The sequence below is a fragment of the Cenococcum geophilum genome (assembly GCF_001692895.1).
Source record: "Cenococcum geophilum 1.58 unplaced genomic scaffold K441scaffold_23, whole genome shotgun sequence".
Taxonomy (NCBI): domain Eukaryota; kingdom Fungi; phylum Ascomycota; class Dothideomycetes; order Gloniales; family Gloniaceae; genus Cenococcum; species Cenococcum geophilum.
In genome coordinates, this window is record NW_027137581.1 from 1223480 (window position 1) to 1240692 (window position 17213).

The 17213-nt window shown below is 36.0% G+C and overlaps 1 protein-coding gene across 1 annotated transcript; it reads right to left on the bottom strand.

Annotated features, from left to right (window-relative positions):
- Positions 1-12924: 12924 nt before the first annotated feature.
- On the bottom strand, positions 12925-16651 carry K441DRAFT_562126 (uncharacterized protein; the record flags this gene model as incomplete). The annotated part of the gene is made up of 2 exons (XM_067643554.1): positions 12925-13018; positions 16503-16651. Coding segments are annotated over 2 exons (243 nt in total), but the record flags the coding sequence as incomplete, so codon positions are not given.
- Positions 16652-17213: the final 562 nt, after the last annotated feature.

Genomic DNA, 17213 nt, shown 5'->3' on the forward strand with positions numbered 1-17213 from the left:
GAGACAATAGGCTAGCTTGCTAATTTGTTCCTTTACTTAAAAGGGACCTAGGTATCTTATATTAAGCTTCTTTAATAGTTAACGGGTTTTAATATTCGTTAAATATAATAGAACCTTATCGCCTACTCTAAAATGCTTATCCTAGTGCTTGCGGTTATACTAAAGTCTCTACTACTTTTGGGTATCTTGCAAGCTCTACTTTACATACTTTTATTACTCCTCCCATTCCTAGAGGTATCCTTATACTCTTTAGTGGATATCCTTAAACTTCCCAGTAGGATCCTATAACTAATTATACGGCCTTAGCTAGTAATTATTAGGTATACTATTAAACCCAAATAGTTAAACGCCATAGGCAATCCGGATTGGTATATACTTATACAATGGATATTGCTTTAAATTATAAGCGTACTCCGCGTACGGAAGTAGCTCGTACTAGTTATCTTACTAATAGTTTAAATACATCCGCAGGTAAGACTCCAGTTCCTAGTTCTGGCGTTCCGTTTGCCCATCCGTCTATAGGTAAAAAGCCGTACTATACTAGTGGTCTATCTTTAAATGGAAGTATAGGTCCAACCAGTATTGGCTTATAAAGACGCTGCCCCTATTAGTAATAATGGAGTGTAGCTAATCTACTTTAAGAAAGCATTTCTCCTTAATTAGGTTAGCGAGCTCTTATACGTTAATTATCTTATTAATAGGAAGGTATTAGATATACTTTAAAAACCTATTAATAAGTACGAGGACCGAATCGTATATTCGTCCTTAGCCATCTTTAGATAGTAGGAGATCCGTAATAAAGTCTATGGCGTAATATTACTATAGCTTACTAGCGGGGGGAACTGATTTAAGTAGACCCTATAGCTTGTGCCTGTGGATCTTGTATACTTAACACTTTTTACAATAGCTAATATACTCCTTTGCTTCCTAATTAAGCCTTAGCCAATAGTATTTGCGCTAAAGTAATTCCACTATCTTTACTTAACTATAGTGGCCGCCCAGGGGATCATCGTAATTCTTTATAAGAATCTTCTATTGTAGATTTACTTCTTATAGCACCCAAACCTTACTACCTTTATATAGTAGGCCCATCGGGTTTAGTTCCTAATAGTAGCACCTAGCAGCTTCCTTTCCATTACATTTCTAATTTACTTCCGTATTAAGGATAGCATAGGAAGCGTCCCTCCGTTATACCTTATAGATAAGATCCATTAAACTTTCAGATAGTTCCCAGGTAAAAGCTATTTCATCCCATACTGCTCTAAGTATAAGACTAGATAGTACTATAGATCTTGCAACTCTTTAATACGTATACGTTAGAAAGGCCGCTATAAGGTTAAAGTCCTTTAGTTATTATAGGGCTCCGAGTTCCAATTGCTTTATAGCTTCGCTATTTATTTAAGGGGATAGCTCAGTAATTAGAGATGGTGTATTACTAGGTTCCGAGAATATATTAAGGATGTCCTGTTTAGGTATATTCAGACCCTTATTAGTAACGGACTGGGTACTAGCTAGAACGTTAGTAAAAACTAATAGGGCTTATACCGCCTAAGACTTAGTATATAGAGCTATAGGTGCTTAAGCATCCTATACCCGGAGCTTGTTCTACAATATAGGGAGTAAGATATCTATTATCTGTTTTCCTTCTCCCGTTTTAAAGCCTTTAGCATAATCTAGCCGTCGTAACGGTCTATTAGCAGGGTTATTTTCCCCTAGCTTATATTTAATCTTAAAATTAAATTATATAAGCTCCTCTGCCTATCTGGCTTATTAAGGTATAAGCTCCTTTATAGTTATAAAGTAGCGTAGATTATAGTAATCTAAGAGTACACGAGTGGTATAGCTTGCGTACTTAAGGTAGTGTCGCCACTATTTAAAGTAGTTAACTATAGCTAGCAGTTCCTTATTGTGGGTATAATACCTAACTTTAGGTCCCTAGAATTTTCTACTATAAAATACTATTAGTTTTTAATGGAGCTAGGTAGTGTCCAGATACCTATTAAATTACAGCAGGATACTAGCGAAGGCAAAATTTAATGCATTAGTGATTATTATTAATAGCTAATCTGGGTTAAAATGCCGCAGTAATAGAGCTTCCGTAAACTTTGCGTAAAGTTCTTAAAAGGCCTTTTAAACCTTTCCGGGCCATAACTATGGCTTATACTATTTAGTTAGTTCCCTTTTAGTTTTCTTCCTTACCGCCTTTAAGCTTTTTGCTCCTTAGGTTAGGTCTTAGGAAGCTTCCATAATATAGTTGGATAGGTATTAGGCGATGTCCAAGTAGTTATAGATAAAGCGCCTATAGAAATTAGCAAAGCCTAGGAATACTTAAATATCCTAGTAGCTCTCTAGCTCCGGCCACTCCTAAATTATCTGCACCTATACTAGGTCTATAACTATACCTATAGACGTTACAATATAACCCAGGAACTTGACCTACTTAGTGTTAAAGATATACTTTAACGCCTTGGCGTAAAGGCCCTAATTATCTAAACATTCCAGTACTTCGCGGACGTGTTACTTATATTAATTCTCGTCTTCTAAGTAGATTAAGATATTATCTAAATAGATAATATATATGCGGTTAACTAGTCCCCCTAAGGCTCTATAAATGTATAATTAGAATATTATAGGCGCATTAGCTAGCCTAAAAGGCATTATTAGATACTTAAAGTGGCCGTATTAGGTCTTAAAGCGGTCTTCTACTTATCCCCTTCTTTAATACAGAGCCTATAGTAGGCGTCTTATAGATCTAGCTTTATAAAAATCTTCGCCCTAAATAGTCGATTTAGTATTTTACTAACTAGTAGTAGTAGGTAACAGTTTTTAATTGTAATCTTATTAAAACCGCGATAGTCTACGTATAACCTTATGGTTCTATCTAGTTTTAGGACGAAGAGGATCGGTACGCCTGACGGCAACTTACTAGGCCAGATCTACCCCTTTTCTAGTAACCTATTAAGGTACTCCCATAAGATCTTAAGCTCTTTACGCGAGAGGTTATAGATAGGAAGGTTTAGCGGTTATTTACCTTCTTTTAGATTAATTATATAATCGTACTCCAAGTTCTATAGTAGGACTTTTACTCTCCTACCCAAAAATACCCTTAGTAAGTCCCTTAGGCCTGCTAGAATATTTAATAAATTAGGGTCGCGTTCGTCCTCCGCATTATTATTGGGTAGGTCCTAGAGCTCCCTTAAAATGCTCGCGGGTAGCGTTATGCGCTATAGTAGTTGCTTATATATAGTTGCCACCGTATATTAAACCGTTTTATACGGTAACCAATAGAGGGTAGGGAACTCCTTAACGCAGTATTTAAGGTGTTATAGCATACTCTCTGTATATTGCTTAAGCCAGAGTAACCCGTAGCGGTTAAAGTATCTTATAAGATCCTTAAGATCGCCGCCTCCCTATAATATCTTTGTAACCTATCCGGTAATTCCCTATAGGGTCTCCGTTATAGAGGGGTTATTACCTATACTAGGCTCTATACCCATCTTACTATTAAATAGGGGTTAGATCTAATACTCCTTTAGGTATAAAGCGTATACTATTTCGCCTAGGGCTACATTCTCTAGGATGTCCTTTAGGCTTATTAGTAATATACGCCCTTCCAAATCTTTATTATTCTACTATTTAAAGGCTCCAGTTTTAAAGCGTATTTTAGGATCTGCTTTCGCTAGCTAAGGGTATCTAAGGATAAGGTCGTAACCTATAAAGTTAGCCGCCTAAAAGGGTTGCGGGCCGACTACCTTAGTACAGTTGTGCATATTGGCTACTAATACTGTAAGCTTATAGGCACTATATAGCTTAATCCGATACTTATCTAGAAAGCCTATAATAGGTTTCCGCCACCTTTGCGATAGAATAAGTTTATACTCTTTTACCAAATTATATTATATAAGATTAATTTCGGCGCCGCTATTATATAGTGCTTAGAACTATTATACCTTACCTATAGGGAGTATTATTTCTAGCTTAACAGCAATATAAAGAGTCTCTTCTTCCGTATCTTGCCCTAGTTATAGCCAAAAGAGGTCCTCAACTAGGGCTTTTCTTTTTTTAGGTTGTTAGTGCGATTATTGCCCAACTTGTTCTTCTAATAAGATTTGCCTTCAGGGAAATTTCCTTTTAGCTTCTTAGAGTATTCCCATAAGGGTATTAGACGGGTGTCGGGTTAGCCTTAGAAATCTTTCCTATTACTTAGGGCTCCTAACTTTAATTCTTTTAAAGTTCTCCTTAAAAACGGCTTCTTTAAAGCTTAGGTCTACCCTATATTGCTACTAAAATGCCCACGCTTTTAGTTACCCCCTAGCTTCCTACTAGAAGAGGTCTAATTCCTTACCGCATCCTCGGCGTTTAGAACCGCTTATTCAAAATCCGCATATACGGTAATCCGCGGTAGGGCTCCTACGCGCTTTATTTCGTCACAAATTGCTAGCTTAATTCTAGCCTAGATAAATCCAATCTTCTTCTTCTTATAGACGCTGCCGTTCTTATTTTTAAAGGGCTCTAGATCCATCTGTTAAGTATAAGTTTCTATAAAGTTTATAAACTGGCGGAAGTCTTAACGGTCCAGCTACATACCATTCTAGAATTATTCTGTATTATCGTATTATATAATATACGGATCTTAGGTCCAACCCTTTAGGAAGGTCTATAGCTATAGCCATGTTGTAATTTGCTCTTTATTAAGTTAATTAAGCGCGATCTAGTTTAGCGATCGGTCCTTAATCTTGCTAATAATCTAGCGTATACGCTCTTTAGTATTATCTTATATTATTAGCATTTTAAAGAAGTGATCTACCTCGCGAACCCAATCGTCTAGCTATTAGGCGTTGGGTCTATAACAAAGTTCTAGACTATTAGAGGCCTTAGCTAGTTGGTTTATATCCTTTTTCCATTTATTATATAGGTGCCTCTCTAAGTCTTCCACACCTCCTTAAGTAGGTACTAGGTAGCCCCTAGAAAGCCCTTAGCCTTAACTAGGTTATAAAAGAATTTACCTAGCTTAGATTAAACTCTACCAAATATAGATTTACCCTTAGAGGGTTCTAATATATTTATTAGTGGCTTCCTCCCATATAGCTTCCGAGAGCCTTACAATAGCTTCCTAATATCTATCTTAAAGGAGATCGGTATAGGGCTCTTAACCTTCCGAACTTAGGCCTAGGGAAGCTCTTGCTACAAAGGTAGTATTAGTACTAGTGGCTAGTGCGGGTTTTCTAATAAGCCTTAGGTCCTAAGTCAGTGTTTAGGTTTAGTTTCCTAAAGGGGTAGGCCCGCTTAGCTTATAAGCAGTCTATATACCGCCACTATACTAATTATAGGCTGGTGGTCTTCCGGGAGGGTTCCGGTTAGGTCCCTAGTTAGATATATTAGTGTATTCCTCTAGCATTTCTGGCTTAGGGGAAGATTTTAGGGTTGTCTCTAGCGCTTAATCTTCTAATTAGCCTAGGTAGGGCCAGAGGGGTTCCGGTTGCTTTCTAGTAGTATTATAACCATTATAGAGGGTGTCTGCATTTTCCTTAGCGGTAACTATAGGTGTGCAAGAGTCTTTAAGCTCCTAGAGCATCTAGGTATTAGGGCTCATTTGGCCGTCTTACCTAAAAGGTTATATTATCGCAATCTCTCGCTATCGGAGGGACCTTCCTACCTTTGCGCAATGGCTTTCTATAAGGTATCCGTGGAGTTTCCGTTTAGGTCGTCGCGAGATTTTAAGGGAGGATAGTGGCTGTAAATAAAAGATATAAATAAATAATCTAGTCCTTAAAGCCGACTACCCTTCTAAAAAAGAGTAGGAAGGATTTAAATATAAGGGGATCTTGTAGACAGGGGGCTATAAGGACACGATTAGAATAGGATAGATTAGTAAGAGAGACAAATCCTTAAGGAGGTAAGGCCTCTAGGATTGTAGAGATTATATACTACGGGCATGTGCCTTTAGTACGTGACCGGCGACCATCCAAGGGGCGTTTGGGGGTTGTCCTAAGGGCAACCCGAGGTGTCCGCAATAATATCCCTTACAGTCTATTTTAATTTGGTGGAAAGCTTAACAGATATTAAGTTTAGTAAAGATCTTTGCCCGGCTTAGATATATAAGGGTCTTATTAATTAAAGAAATAGGATACTAATCCTTTTAAGTAATAGTATTTAGCTTTTAGTAGTTAATGCAAAAACAGAGGCCTCTATTAGGCTTTTTTATAAATAAAATAGGGGAAGTAAAAAGGGCTTAACTTAGCTCAATAAACCCTTTATCTAGGTTATTAATTAAGTACTACTTTATTGCTTTTAGCTTGTCTATTAATTATTAGTAAAGGGGGTTATAACCTAGCGAGTTATTGGCTTCTAATTAAATCTTATAATCGTACGTCTAGTAAGGGGGTAACTTATCTAAAGCCGCCTTTAAAAATACATCCTTATAATTTGTATAAATAATAGGAAGGAGGCGTTTAACTAGTTCCTCGTCGGTTTCCTTAGTTAGCTCTTCCTCCCTATTATTAATAATTCGGTTAATCTTATATAGGCTCGTTATAAAGACCTTATTATCCTTTTGGTATATATTAAAGTAGAACGCTATAGCGCTAATTGTGGCGATATTTACGGTAGGGGGGTTATATAACTTTATGGACTTCCAGGGCACTAGCGTTATTATTACTCCTTTTAACTCCTATTCTATCTTTTAGAGGTTATCCCTTATATCCTATTAATGCGTTCTTTTCTATACCGGTTAAATCTACGCGATTTAGATATCGTCTACGTTATTATCTGTCCCACTTCTATATATAGAGTCCTCTTTAAATATAGCGCTTTAGGAGAGTATCTTTATTAGTACGGAGTTCTTTCTAGCTTTATAGCGGGCGTCTTTTTAGGTAAAGGCTAGATTACGGGCTAGGACATCCTACTAGTAGATAGGGTTAGCCCTTACGGCTAGTGTCTTACGGTTAGTTCGGATTTCCCTAATAAAGAAGGGCAACCTTAATCTATCCTTTGGCTAGACGAACTGTCTTTATTATATATTTAACTAAATATTAAAATAGGACATCTATTTTTGTCCGAAGATTATATTATAGGACCCTAGGTTTAGGATGCAAAAGGGGATACTATATTAGCGTTATCCGTTAAGAGTAATAACTTTAAGACGTGGGTAACGGGCTAACTGGCTTAGTTATTATAGCCTTTTATCTAAATAGGCTTTTTTAGTCAGATAGCTTCTGCATTTAAAAACTTAGCAATATTATTTATACAGGTAGTATTTATAAAGGCAGTACTTTTATCAATATTCAGTATTGATTAGTGATATTGAATATTGAATACTAAACGTTCAATATCAATATCAATACGATATGTTCAATACTGAAAGATATTGAATATTGAAAGCAAATGTATATTTATGCTAGTTTTATAGCTTTAAGGACCTTATTAAGGCTTCTACTATAGTATATTCTACAAATATATACTATATTAGATGTAATATGGCATAATAAGGTGTATAAAGGTTATAAGGGGAGCAATGTGTCCGTTGTGGGCCGCATTTAGGCGACGTCCGGGCGTTTATTCGGGCTAAGGCTATTAGGTGCACGGTTCGTACCTTATATTTGTATGGAGGCTTGGCAAAATATTCAATATTTAACATCTTTTCAATATTGAATTACTATTTAATATCAATATCAATACGGCCTCATACTGATATTAAATATTGATAAAAGCACTGTATAAAGGTAAAGCTATTTGCTTTAGTGTTAATAAGGGCGGTTATATTAACTCTATATCTATTTTAAGATACTATATATAGAACTATAAAATACTTTCCACCTATTAACTAACTAAGATTAATCTCTTTAAGATTAATAGGGTACCCTAGGGGGGAGTCTTTCCCTAGGGTTCTTTTTTTCCTAACTTATCGGACGTTTCTCTTTTCTCTATTTTCTTAATATTGCCTATACCCTTTAGCTTCGGGCAAGACGAGGTAAAGTAATCCTCCTTATTGTAGTTGTAGCAAGTAGCTAAGGTAGGGTTAATCGGAGTATTACGGCGAATACTAGTTAATGGCATAGTACGTAGCTGGTTGGGCGTTGCTTATTAGTGCGTAGTTATAACCGCTTTTAGTATAAAAGTAGTTATAGCTTGTCTTCCCACTCTAGCTCCTATAGGTATAGCTAGCTAGTTCCGATCGCTATAGAGTTACCTTTACTAATTAGGACGGGCTTTAATCTACTTTAGTTCTAAGTCTAATAATAAGTAATAAGCTACGAGTTTATTATAAGTTGGTAGGTTATCTAAGGTTACAGCGATCTTCTCTTATAGCTAAATTATTAGCTTATTATATAAGTCTAATTAGTAGTTCCTAAGGGGAACCTAGCCTTCTCCCGTAAGGTATAGGAATTAAGTCTAAAATTTAGTAAAGGGTTAGTTTGGTTTTATTATTAGGTAATTATAGTTATACTAGGCGTCCTATACTTTATTTAGGTTAATATAAATAGCCGCTAGGTGCCGTATTATCTTATTAATAGATATAAATTAGATAGGGGAATCGTCCTTAAACTTGGCTTAGAGGTGCCATTAGGCGTCCCCGGTGGTTTAACTAAAGAGGTAAAGCATTTTAGCTTCTTTAAAAAGGAAATAGTTATAGTTATCACGGAGCTTTCCTTATACTTAAATCCTCTAATTCTTAAAGGTAGGGTCTATCCNNTTAGATAGTNGTAGGGGGTTANAGAGCTTAACGGACTTTAANTNCTTNNTTATTATATCCGTACTCCCTAGTATATTATATTTAGTAGAGTAAACAGGTTAGCTAGGGCTTTAAAAGGGAGGAGCTAGACTATTTTATAAGGCCGTAAGGCTTTCTAAAATCTCTTATAGGGTCTCTTATATATTTCTTACTTTAAGATAATTGGCTTCCTGGCTAGCTGCGAGGGCGCGAATCTACTCGCGTATATTTATAATAATATTATTATCTTTAATTTCTAATCCTAATTAGATTTTAGGTTCCTTTTAGGTAGAGGCAGCTCTCTTAAATAAGCTTACTTTAGGTACCATTATTAGCTTCCTAAGGTTTATTAGTATTATATGCATTAGTTTTAATTTTGGGGGTATAGGTTTAGTCCTATTTAGCTTATAAGGTAGGATATTATCTAAGCCTTCCTAGGTAATATAGAGTTGTTTTAGTGTCTAAGTATAGTATGTTAACGCGTTATTGCAAACGAAGTTTCTTTTGGGGTAGGATATTATTAAGGCCTTCCTAAGTAGGGTAGGGTGAGCTTAGTATAATATCACGGCTTATATAAATGCCTCTAAACTAAAGCTTATAGAATGCTATATTACAAAGATACTAAGCTAAGGAGAAGGGAAAAAGGGGTCGCTAGGACCGATGTAAATAAATATATAGGGTAAGCCGCTAAGGCGCTAGCTCTAGGCGAGCTAATTATAGGTCGGCAGAATATGGTAGAATTTAGTAGGTAATGTGCGATAGCGCCGTTACAGTTAGGCTCTATTAAGGAGAGTTCTAGTTAAAATTCTTTAAACGCTTATACGATTATAAGGAGTTCTTTGTTATAGATCTTATAGTTATACTCTTATAGTATAAGCTTAGATAAGTAGAATATAACTAAGTAAAGGAGACTATTGTCGCCTATCTAGGAGAGGATGCCTGCGTTAACGTAGTCTAAAGAGTTGGTTTTAAGATAGAGTTGTTATTCTAGTATAAAGTAAGCTAAGATAGGTGTTTTAGTAAAGGTATTTCTAAGGTCTTAGAACGCCTTCTCGTATTTAGGCGTCTAGGTAAAGTATAGGTACGTTTTTCTTCCTTTTATTAGCGACTTAGTTAATTAAGGCACGAGCACAGCAAGAGGGACGCGCAAGCCTATACGATTGGTAGTCTATAAACGAGGATCTAAAGCTAAAGAAAGGAAAGGAGACGGAGGGTGGCGCCGCTCAACGTTATATACAATCCTCTGGTTACGTGACGGCAACTATTTATAACTATCTGCAACTATTAGCTATAATCCACTAGTGCCGTAACATTACCCCCCCCCCTCTAAAAAAGCCTGCCCTTAGGCTTTATACGTCCGTATTATGTCTGTAGGGTATTCTTATCTTTATACTTAATAGGCAGCTTATTATCTTCGCTATTCTAGCACTCCATCCACTTGTTAAGGTACTTTAGGGGTCCGGGTTTGTTAAGGTAACGACTATGGAATTCCTAAAGCTTATAGGGACTACCTATAAAGTTCTATATAGGGTACTAAGTGGGGTCTAGGTCGTACCCTTTCCAACTAATATAATATTTTAATGTTCCCCTTACAAGCTTATAGGCTAGTATTTCTTTAATTTCCTATTTATTGTCGCTATTAACTTAAATAGGCAGGGGAGGTTTATTCTTTTATCCAGGTAATAGGTTGTTTACGGCTTTCCGTAGTTTGTCTAAAGAGATAATAGGGTAAACTTTAATTAAATTTAGGAGCTTTACTTTATATACGTTACCTATCTTTTTAAGAACCTTATACAGTCCTACTATTTAGTAGTTTAGCTTATAGCTAGGTTATTCCGTCTTCTAGTTCTTTATTATAACCCAGACCATATCTCCTACGGCAAAGTTAGGCTCTCGCCTATACTTATTCGCCTACTATTATATTAATTTCTAGGCCTTTTCTAAATTTATATAGGCTACCGTTTAGGCTTCTTCTAAGCGCTTAGCGTACTACTGGGCTTCCTTATAAGATAGTTTTTCGCGTACGGTTTGGGGTCCTTTTAGTCTTTCCCAGTCAAAGCTTATACGGGGTAAGTAGCCCATTTCTAGCTGGATAGGGGCAAATCCTATAAAGTTGTAAGGTAGGGTCGCTTAGGCGTAGTCTATTAGGGGTAGCAGTTCGGCCTAATTATCTTAGAAGTAGTTAACGAAGGGCCGAAGTCTCTAGTCTAAGTATTAATTTACAATTTCCATCTAACCATTTATCTGGGGGTAGTATACTATAGAAAGCTTTAGCTTAATACCTAAGATCTAGGTAAATTTATTCTAGAAAGCCGAAATAAATTACGGCCTATAATCGGATATAATAGTATCTAGTAGTCCGTAAATTTAGTAGACGTAGTAGATATATAGTTAGGCCGCCTCTTTAGTATCAATATTCTTATAATAGGGGATTAAGAACGGGCGTTTGCTAAAGCGGTTAACTAGGATTATAACTATATTATATCCGTTATAGTCTATAGGTAGTTTATAAAAGTCTATAAAGATATACTACTAGGGGCGTTCTAGTATTAGAAGTGGTTTTAATAATCCTAGGGTCTTATCTTATAGAATTGTAGATTTGCGGTAGTCATTATAGTTCCGTATATAGCGGTTAATATCTATAACTATTTTAGGCCAGTAGTAGCGGTCGCTAATAATCTTACGAGTTTTATTCTTTTTAGGGTGGGCCGTAAAGACCTAGGCATAAGCTTCGGCAATAAGCCAAATCTATAAGTTCTATTCCTTAGCTACTACTAGCCGTTCCTAGTACTTAAGTAGTCCGTTTTCGAGGGACTATAGGCTAGTAATATTCTTTGCCTTTTTACGGTACTCCTATAGAGAGGGGGTTGTTTAGTTAGCCTATAGTAGTTTATTAATAAGGTTAAGTTTAGAGGAGTTAACAGAATATATCTTAGCGCCTAAGGAGTCCGTACTTAGTTCTACCCATATTTAGGGGTTAAGGTGTTCTAGTTATAGTAGCGTCTAGGTCTATAATAAGATCTTTATAGCCATTTAGTTATCTAGGTCTTATTTACGCCTTATAAGAGCGTCCGCACAGTTTATAGCGCCTAGTCTATATATAATTAAGAAGTTAAATTAAGATAGGGTATCCGCCTAGCGTACCTACTAGGCCGTAAAGGCCTTAGTTATTATAAAGTATTCTAGGGCCTTATAATCTAAAACTACCTTAATCGGCTTAGGGGTCCCCTCTAGCTATACACGCCAGTACTAAAAGCTAGAGATAATAGCCAGCATTTCTTTGTTATAGATATAGTAGTTTAGCTTAGCATTTATTATAGTCTTTAAATAGTATATAATAGGGTGCTACTCTCCGTTTAGTTGCTTCTAGGAAAAAACACCAGCTATCGCGCTATCTAAGGCATCAGTTTCTAGCATTAAGGGCCATTCTGGGTTAAAATGGGTAAATAGGGGAGCTAATACTAGCCGTTTCTTAAGCTTATTAAAGGCCTGCCTATAAATGGCGTTAAAGTAGAAGGGCTGGTCTTTTCTAGTAAGACGGTTAAGGGGCCGGGTAATCTTACTATAGTTCTTAATAAAGCGTTAGTAGAAGTTATAAAAACCTAAAAATAATTATACCCCCTTTACGGTCCGTAGGGGTACCTACTAGTTAATTGCGGCCGTTTTCTCTAGGTTGGTTTTAATTCCGTCTATACTAATAATAAAACTTAGGTACTTTATATACTTAACACTAAACTCTAACTTCTTAATATTAACCTAAAGGCTAGCCTTGTAGAGCCGTTGTAGGACTTTATAGATATACTCCTTATATTCTAGCTCGTTCTTAAAGTAGATTATAATATTATCTAAATAGGCTATATAGAAGTCGTTAAGGTAGTTAAAGAGTACATTGTTTATATACCGCTGGTACGTAGCTAGTCCGTTAGTTAGTCTAAAAGAAAGTACCTTATATTTATACGTTCCGTAATAGGTCTAAAATATAGTAAGATTTTCCGACCCGGTGTTATGCCTTGCGCTACCTATACGTCATGTATGGGCTGGAGAGCTTATAAGACATTCTAACCAGCAGCCCGTCTAGTCGCAAGACACTGCTGCTATCTTTTTAGTTTGTATGGCTGAGTGGGTTGGGCTTGGGCATAACACCCAGGGTCTATCCTAATTTAGTAGAAGGCCTAGCGGATATTAAGCTTTGTAAAGACCTTAGCTCTACTTATTTAGGCTAGAGTCTTATTAAGTAGGGGTAGCGGATAGTGGTCCTTATAGGTTATATTGTTTAGCTTATAGTAGTTAATACAGAAGCAGAGTCCTCTATTTAGCTTTTTAATAAAAAGAATAGGTAAGGTAAAAGGGGCTTAGCTAGGCTTAATAAAGCCCTTATTTAGGTTATTAATAAGATACTATTTTATGGCCTATAATTTGGTAATAGACTACTTATAGAGGGGGCTAAAGCTAAGGGTATTTTCCTTGCCCTACTTAATCTTAATCTTATAGTTATATAGTTAGTAAGGTAGAAGTATATCGGACGCTGCTTTAGAGAATATATCCTTGAATTTCTGGTGTTAATAAGGTAGCTTTTATTTTACTAGTTCCTTATCTATAAGCTTGCTTTCTTATTTACTAAGCTTACTTTTCTTTTCCTTAATTATTTAATTAATTTCGTATAAGCTCGTTATAAAGGTAACGGTATTAAGCTAAACTAAGTTCTAGTAGAATCCTACGGTACTAATACAGCAGACATTAACTAGTGGAAGGTCCGCTAGTTTCCTTATATTTGTTTTCCGGACCGTATTTTATAATCTAGGGTTTATAATCTTTCTTAGCTCCTATTCCATTTTCCGCAGATTATCCCTCTAATCTATTAGTTTAGTGTAACGTCTAATATCCCTTACTGTTTTTTATAGCTGTATAGGGCCTAAGCTCTCTATAGGGGGCTTTTTTAGGTCACTACTAACTTCCTAGGTCTTTAATGCGGGTGACGTAATATAGGTAGTCTAAGGGCGGCGTAGTATATAGATCCGTTATAAATTAAGCTGTATATCTTTCTTAAAGGCCTAGTCCCTACGTATAGCATCGGCCTAGTAAATAGTATTAATCTAGGGCCATACGAGGTTTTCTATTATAATGCTGATTTCTTTTATAAAGAAAGGGGTTAGGGGTAGGGTTTCGGGCTAGATAAGCCGTCTATTTCATACGTTAAGCTATAAGCCTAAATAGGCTAGCCATTTTCGCCCTAAGATTATATTATAGCTACCTAGGTCCATAATAAGGAAGGGGATGTTATACTACCTTCGTCCGTTAATACGGAGGTAAATTCGTAAGATAGTTATAATGGGTAGCCCTATCCGCCCGTTATACCTACAGATAGGAATTGGTTTAGGTAGTTCTTTAATAGGTATATTTAGAAAGTTAGCCAGCTTTACGGCATACTAGGTATCTATTAAGGTAAAGGTATTTACTCTAGAGTTAGCTAAAGCAGAGGTTAAAACTTGGTATCTATTATAGAATAAAGTATAAGGGATAGTGCAGCTTTTTCTACTAATTAGCTAACCTAGATTAATATCTAATATATCGATCCCTTTTAACCCTAGAGAGGAGTTTTTCTCTAGGGTTCCTCTTTTTCTAACTCTGTATTATCCTCCTAGATTAACAGAACCTTATCCACTTTTACACCCGTTAGGTAATCCTTTATACGGTAAACTTTCTAACTGTAAGAAAAGTAAGCTCCTTAATTACTAAGGGCCTATATATAGGGGTTGCTATATATAAGCCGAGCATTTGCTGGACCTATAGTAGGACTAGCCGTATGGCTAGCTGCTAAATTGGCGGCGGGCTATATGGGCGGTGCTATGGGGGTTGCTAATCGTGCTAGGGCATTACGGGCCGTTCTTATATTGCTTATAGTCTGATTTAAAGGGTTTCTGGCTTTATACCATTTGGTATATACCTTAATTCGGCGGAGGCCTTAGTTAATAGCTAAGTACTAGTCCGTAAGTTCCTTTAGCGTCTATATAGTAATAAAAACTAGCAGTACGGCTCGCTGTAGGTCTAGGGTAAGCTTGTTAAATAGGTTTAGCACTAAATCTTTCTAGGAAATTTAAGCCTAACCAGCTAGGTGCAGAAAGCGGGTCTAAAAGGCTAAGAAGGTCTCTGTTGTTTTTATGTTTAGGCTTTTATGATTAAGTTAGGCGTTTTATACTTTAAAGGGGTCCTTATAAATAGAAGACAGGTAGATAATTATTTCTTCTTTAGAGAGGAAGGGATCTACCGAGTCCTGTGCGTACCGCGGACGTAGGTGCGTCTATACGTCCCCGCCGGTACGGCCGAAGACATAGGCTATTTTAGCCTAAGTAGTAGGGAAGTAGTCCGCATTAACTTTAAGCTTATCCTATAATTAAAGCTTCTAATTATTAAATATAGGGTTAGTTCCGTCTATAAGCAATAGGGGGTCCGCGACCTTTACGGACCGCGACGATGCTAATGCTATACGTTAGGCTAGAGCCTTAAGGACTGTAGCAAGTCTCTAGGTATTAAATAACTCTTCGCTAGGTGTAAGGGGTTCTCTAGCTTTAAGCAGCTCTTAAAGTCGTTTAATTTTAGTATTAGCTACTATAAGCTCTACCTGGGAGTTTAAGTTAGTTGCTGTTTTACTATTAGAGGTATTTAAGGGTCCTATAGCTGCTTTACCAGCTGCTGTATTTCTTAGCATCGTGGTACGGTTATTAGGGTAACTTTTAGTAGGATTCTGCAGGGGTTTTAATCTGTGCGTATTCTATAGATCTTGTTATTCTTTTCTATTCTTCGAGTTCTAGTAATAGTCTTTAGGTCTATTTCTATGTTCTGTTCTTATTTGTAGTCCATAAATATTTTTAAGTTCCTTTTCAGAAAGAAGAGGTAGTTGAGCTTTAGATAATATTAGCGACTTAGTTAATTAAGGCACGAGTATAGTAAGAGGGACGCGTAAGCCTATACGATTAGTAGTCTATAAACGAGGATCTAAAGCTAGAGAAAGGAAAGGAGATAGAGGGCGGCGCCGCTTAACGTTATATACGATCCTCTAGTTATATAACGGCAACTATTTAGAACTATCCGCCATAATCTACTAATATCCATTAGCTATAATCCACTAGTGCTATAACACCTTTTACAGAAAGGCCCTTTGTTTATATTATTGCTATAAGTAGTACTACTACGCCTAAGAAGTTATATATAAATTTCTAATAAAAGTTAGCAAAACTAAGGAAGGCTTATACATCTTTAATGCAGTTAGGGGCTTACTATTTAGTAATTATATATACCTTCTTAGGGTCTATATAGACACCCTTAATAATAATAATTAGTTTAAGGTATTTTACTTCTATAACTAAAAATTTGCATTTCTTTAAATTAATATAAAGTCCTACATCCCTAAGATGCTGTAGGACCTTTTAAACGTGTTTAGTATACTTAAAAGGGTTATTGCTATAAATAAGTATATTGTTTAGGTACGCAGAGTAGAAGTCGTTAAGGTAGTCCTATAAGGCGTTATTAATATAGCTTTAAAAGGTGCCTAGGCCGTTATATACGCTAAAGGGCATAACGGTATATTTAAATTGGCTAAAGCGCGATATAAATGCGGTTTTCTATTTATTACCTTTCCGTATTTAGAAATAGTTAAAGGCGGCAATAATATTAAGCTTAGTATAGATTTTAGCTTAGCTAAGCCGCTTAAGGGTCTCCTATATAAGCGGTACTAGGTATTAATTTTTAATTATAATAGCGTTAAGTCCTCTATAGTTAACGTAGAATTAAATACCTCTTTTTTAGCTTCTTAGCAAGAAGGATAGGGGCGGCTATTAGTAATATGCTAGAACGAATAAACCCTTTATTAAGATACTCGTTAATATACTTTCTTATAACTAAAAGTTCGTCTTTTAATATTAGGTAGGGTCTCTTATAAAATAGCGTTTTTCCTTATTTAATATTAATAGTATAGTTATTAGATTAATATGGGGGGAGTATATCTATGCCCTTTTATAAGCATATATTAATAAAATTATAGTACCTCTTAGGGAGGAGCTTACGGAGTTCTTTGTTAGTAAGTCCTTTTTTAAGTTTTACAAACTTCTTAAAGTCTAAAGGTAAAAGTCTATAAAGTTCTATAGGGGCGTTATCTTTTAAAAGGTTAACTATATCTATCTTATTACTATAGAGGACGTAGTCCTATTCTTTATTAAGCTTATATAGTTGTAATTAAAAGGCTATAGTAACGGTCTAGCCTTTTATATATACTATGCGGTAGAAGGCTACGGCACTTATATAGTAGCAGTTAGTTATAGGTAGAATAATAAGGGGTTTCTTAGGTTAATATCCTAGTAAGTAAATAAAGGTGGCTAGGCTATGTCCTAGGCAAGTCTCTTTATAGTATTTAGAGTTAAAGGTGCCTTCTTTCTTTTCCTAGTTAATGGCGGGGTTATATTATTTAAGCTAACTTATTCTAAGGATAATAGGGTAGTTAGTAAGTAGT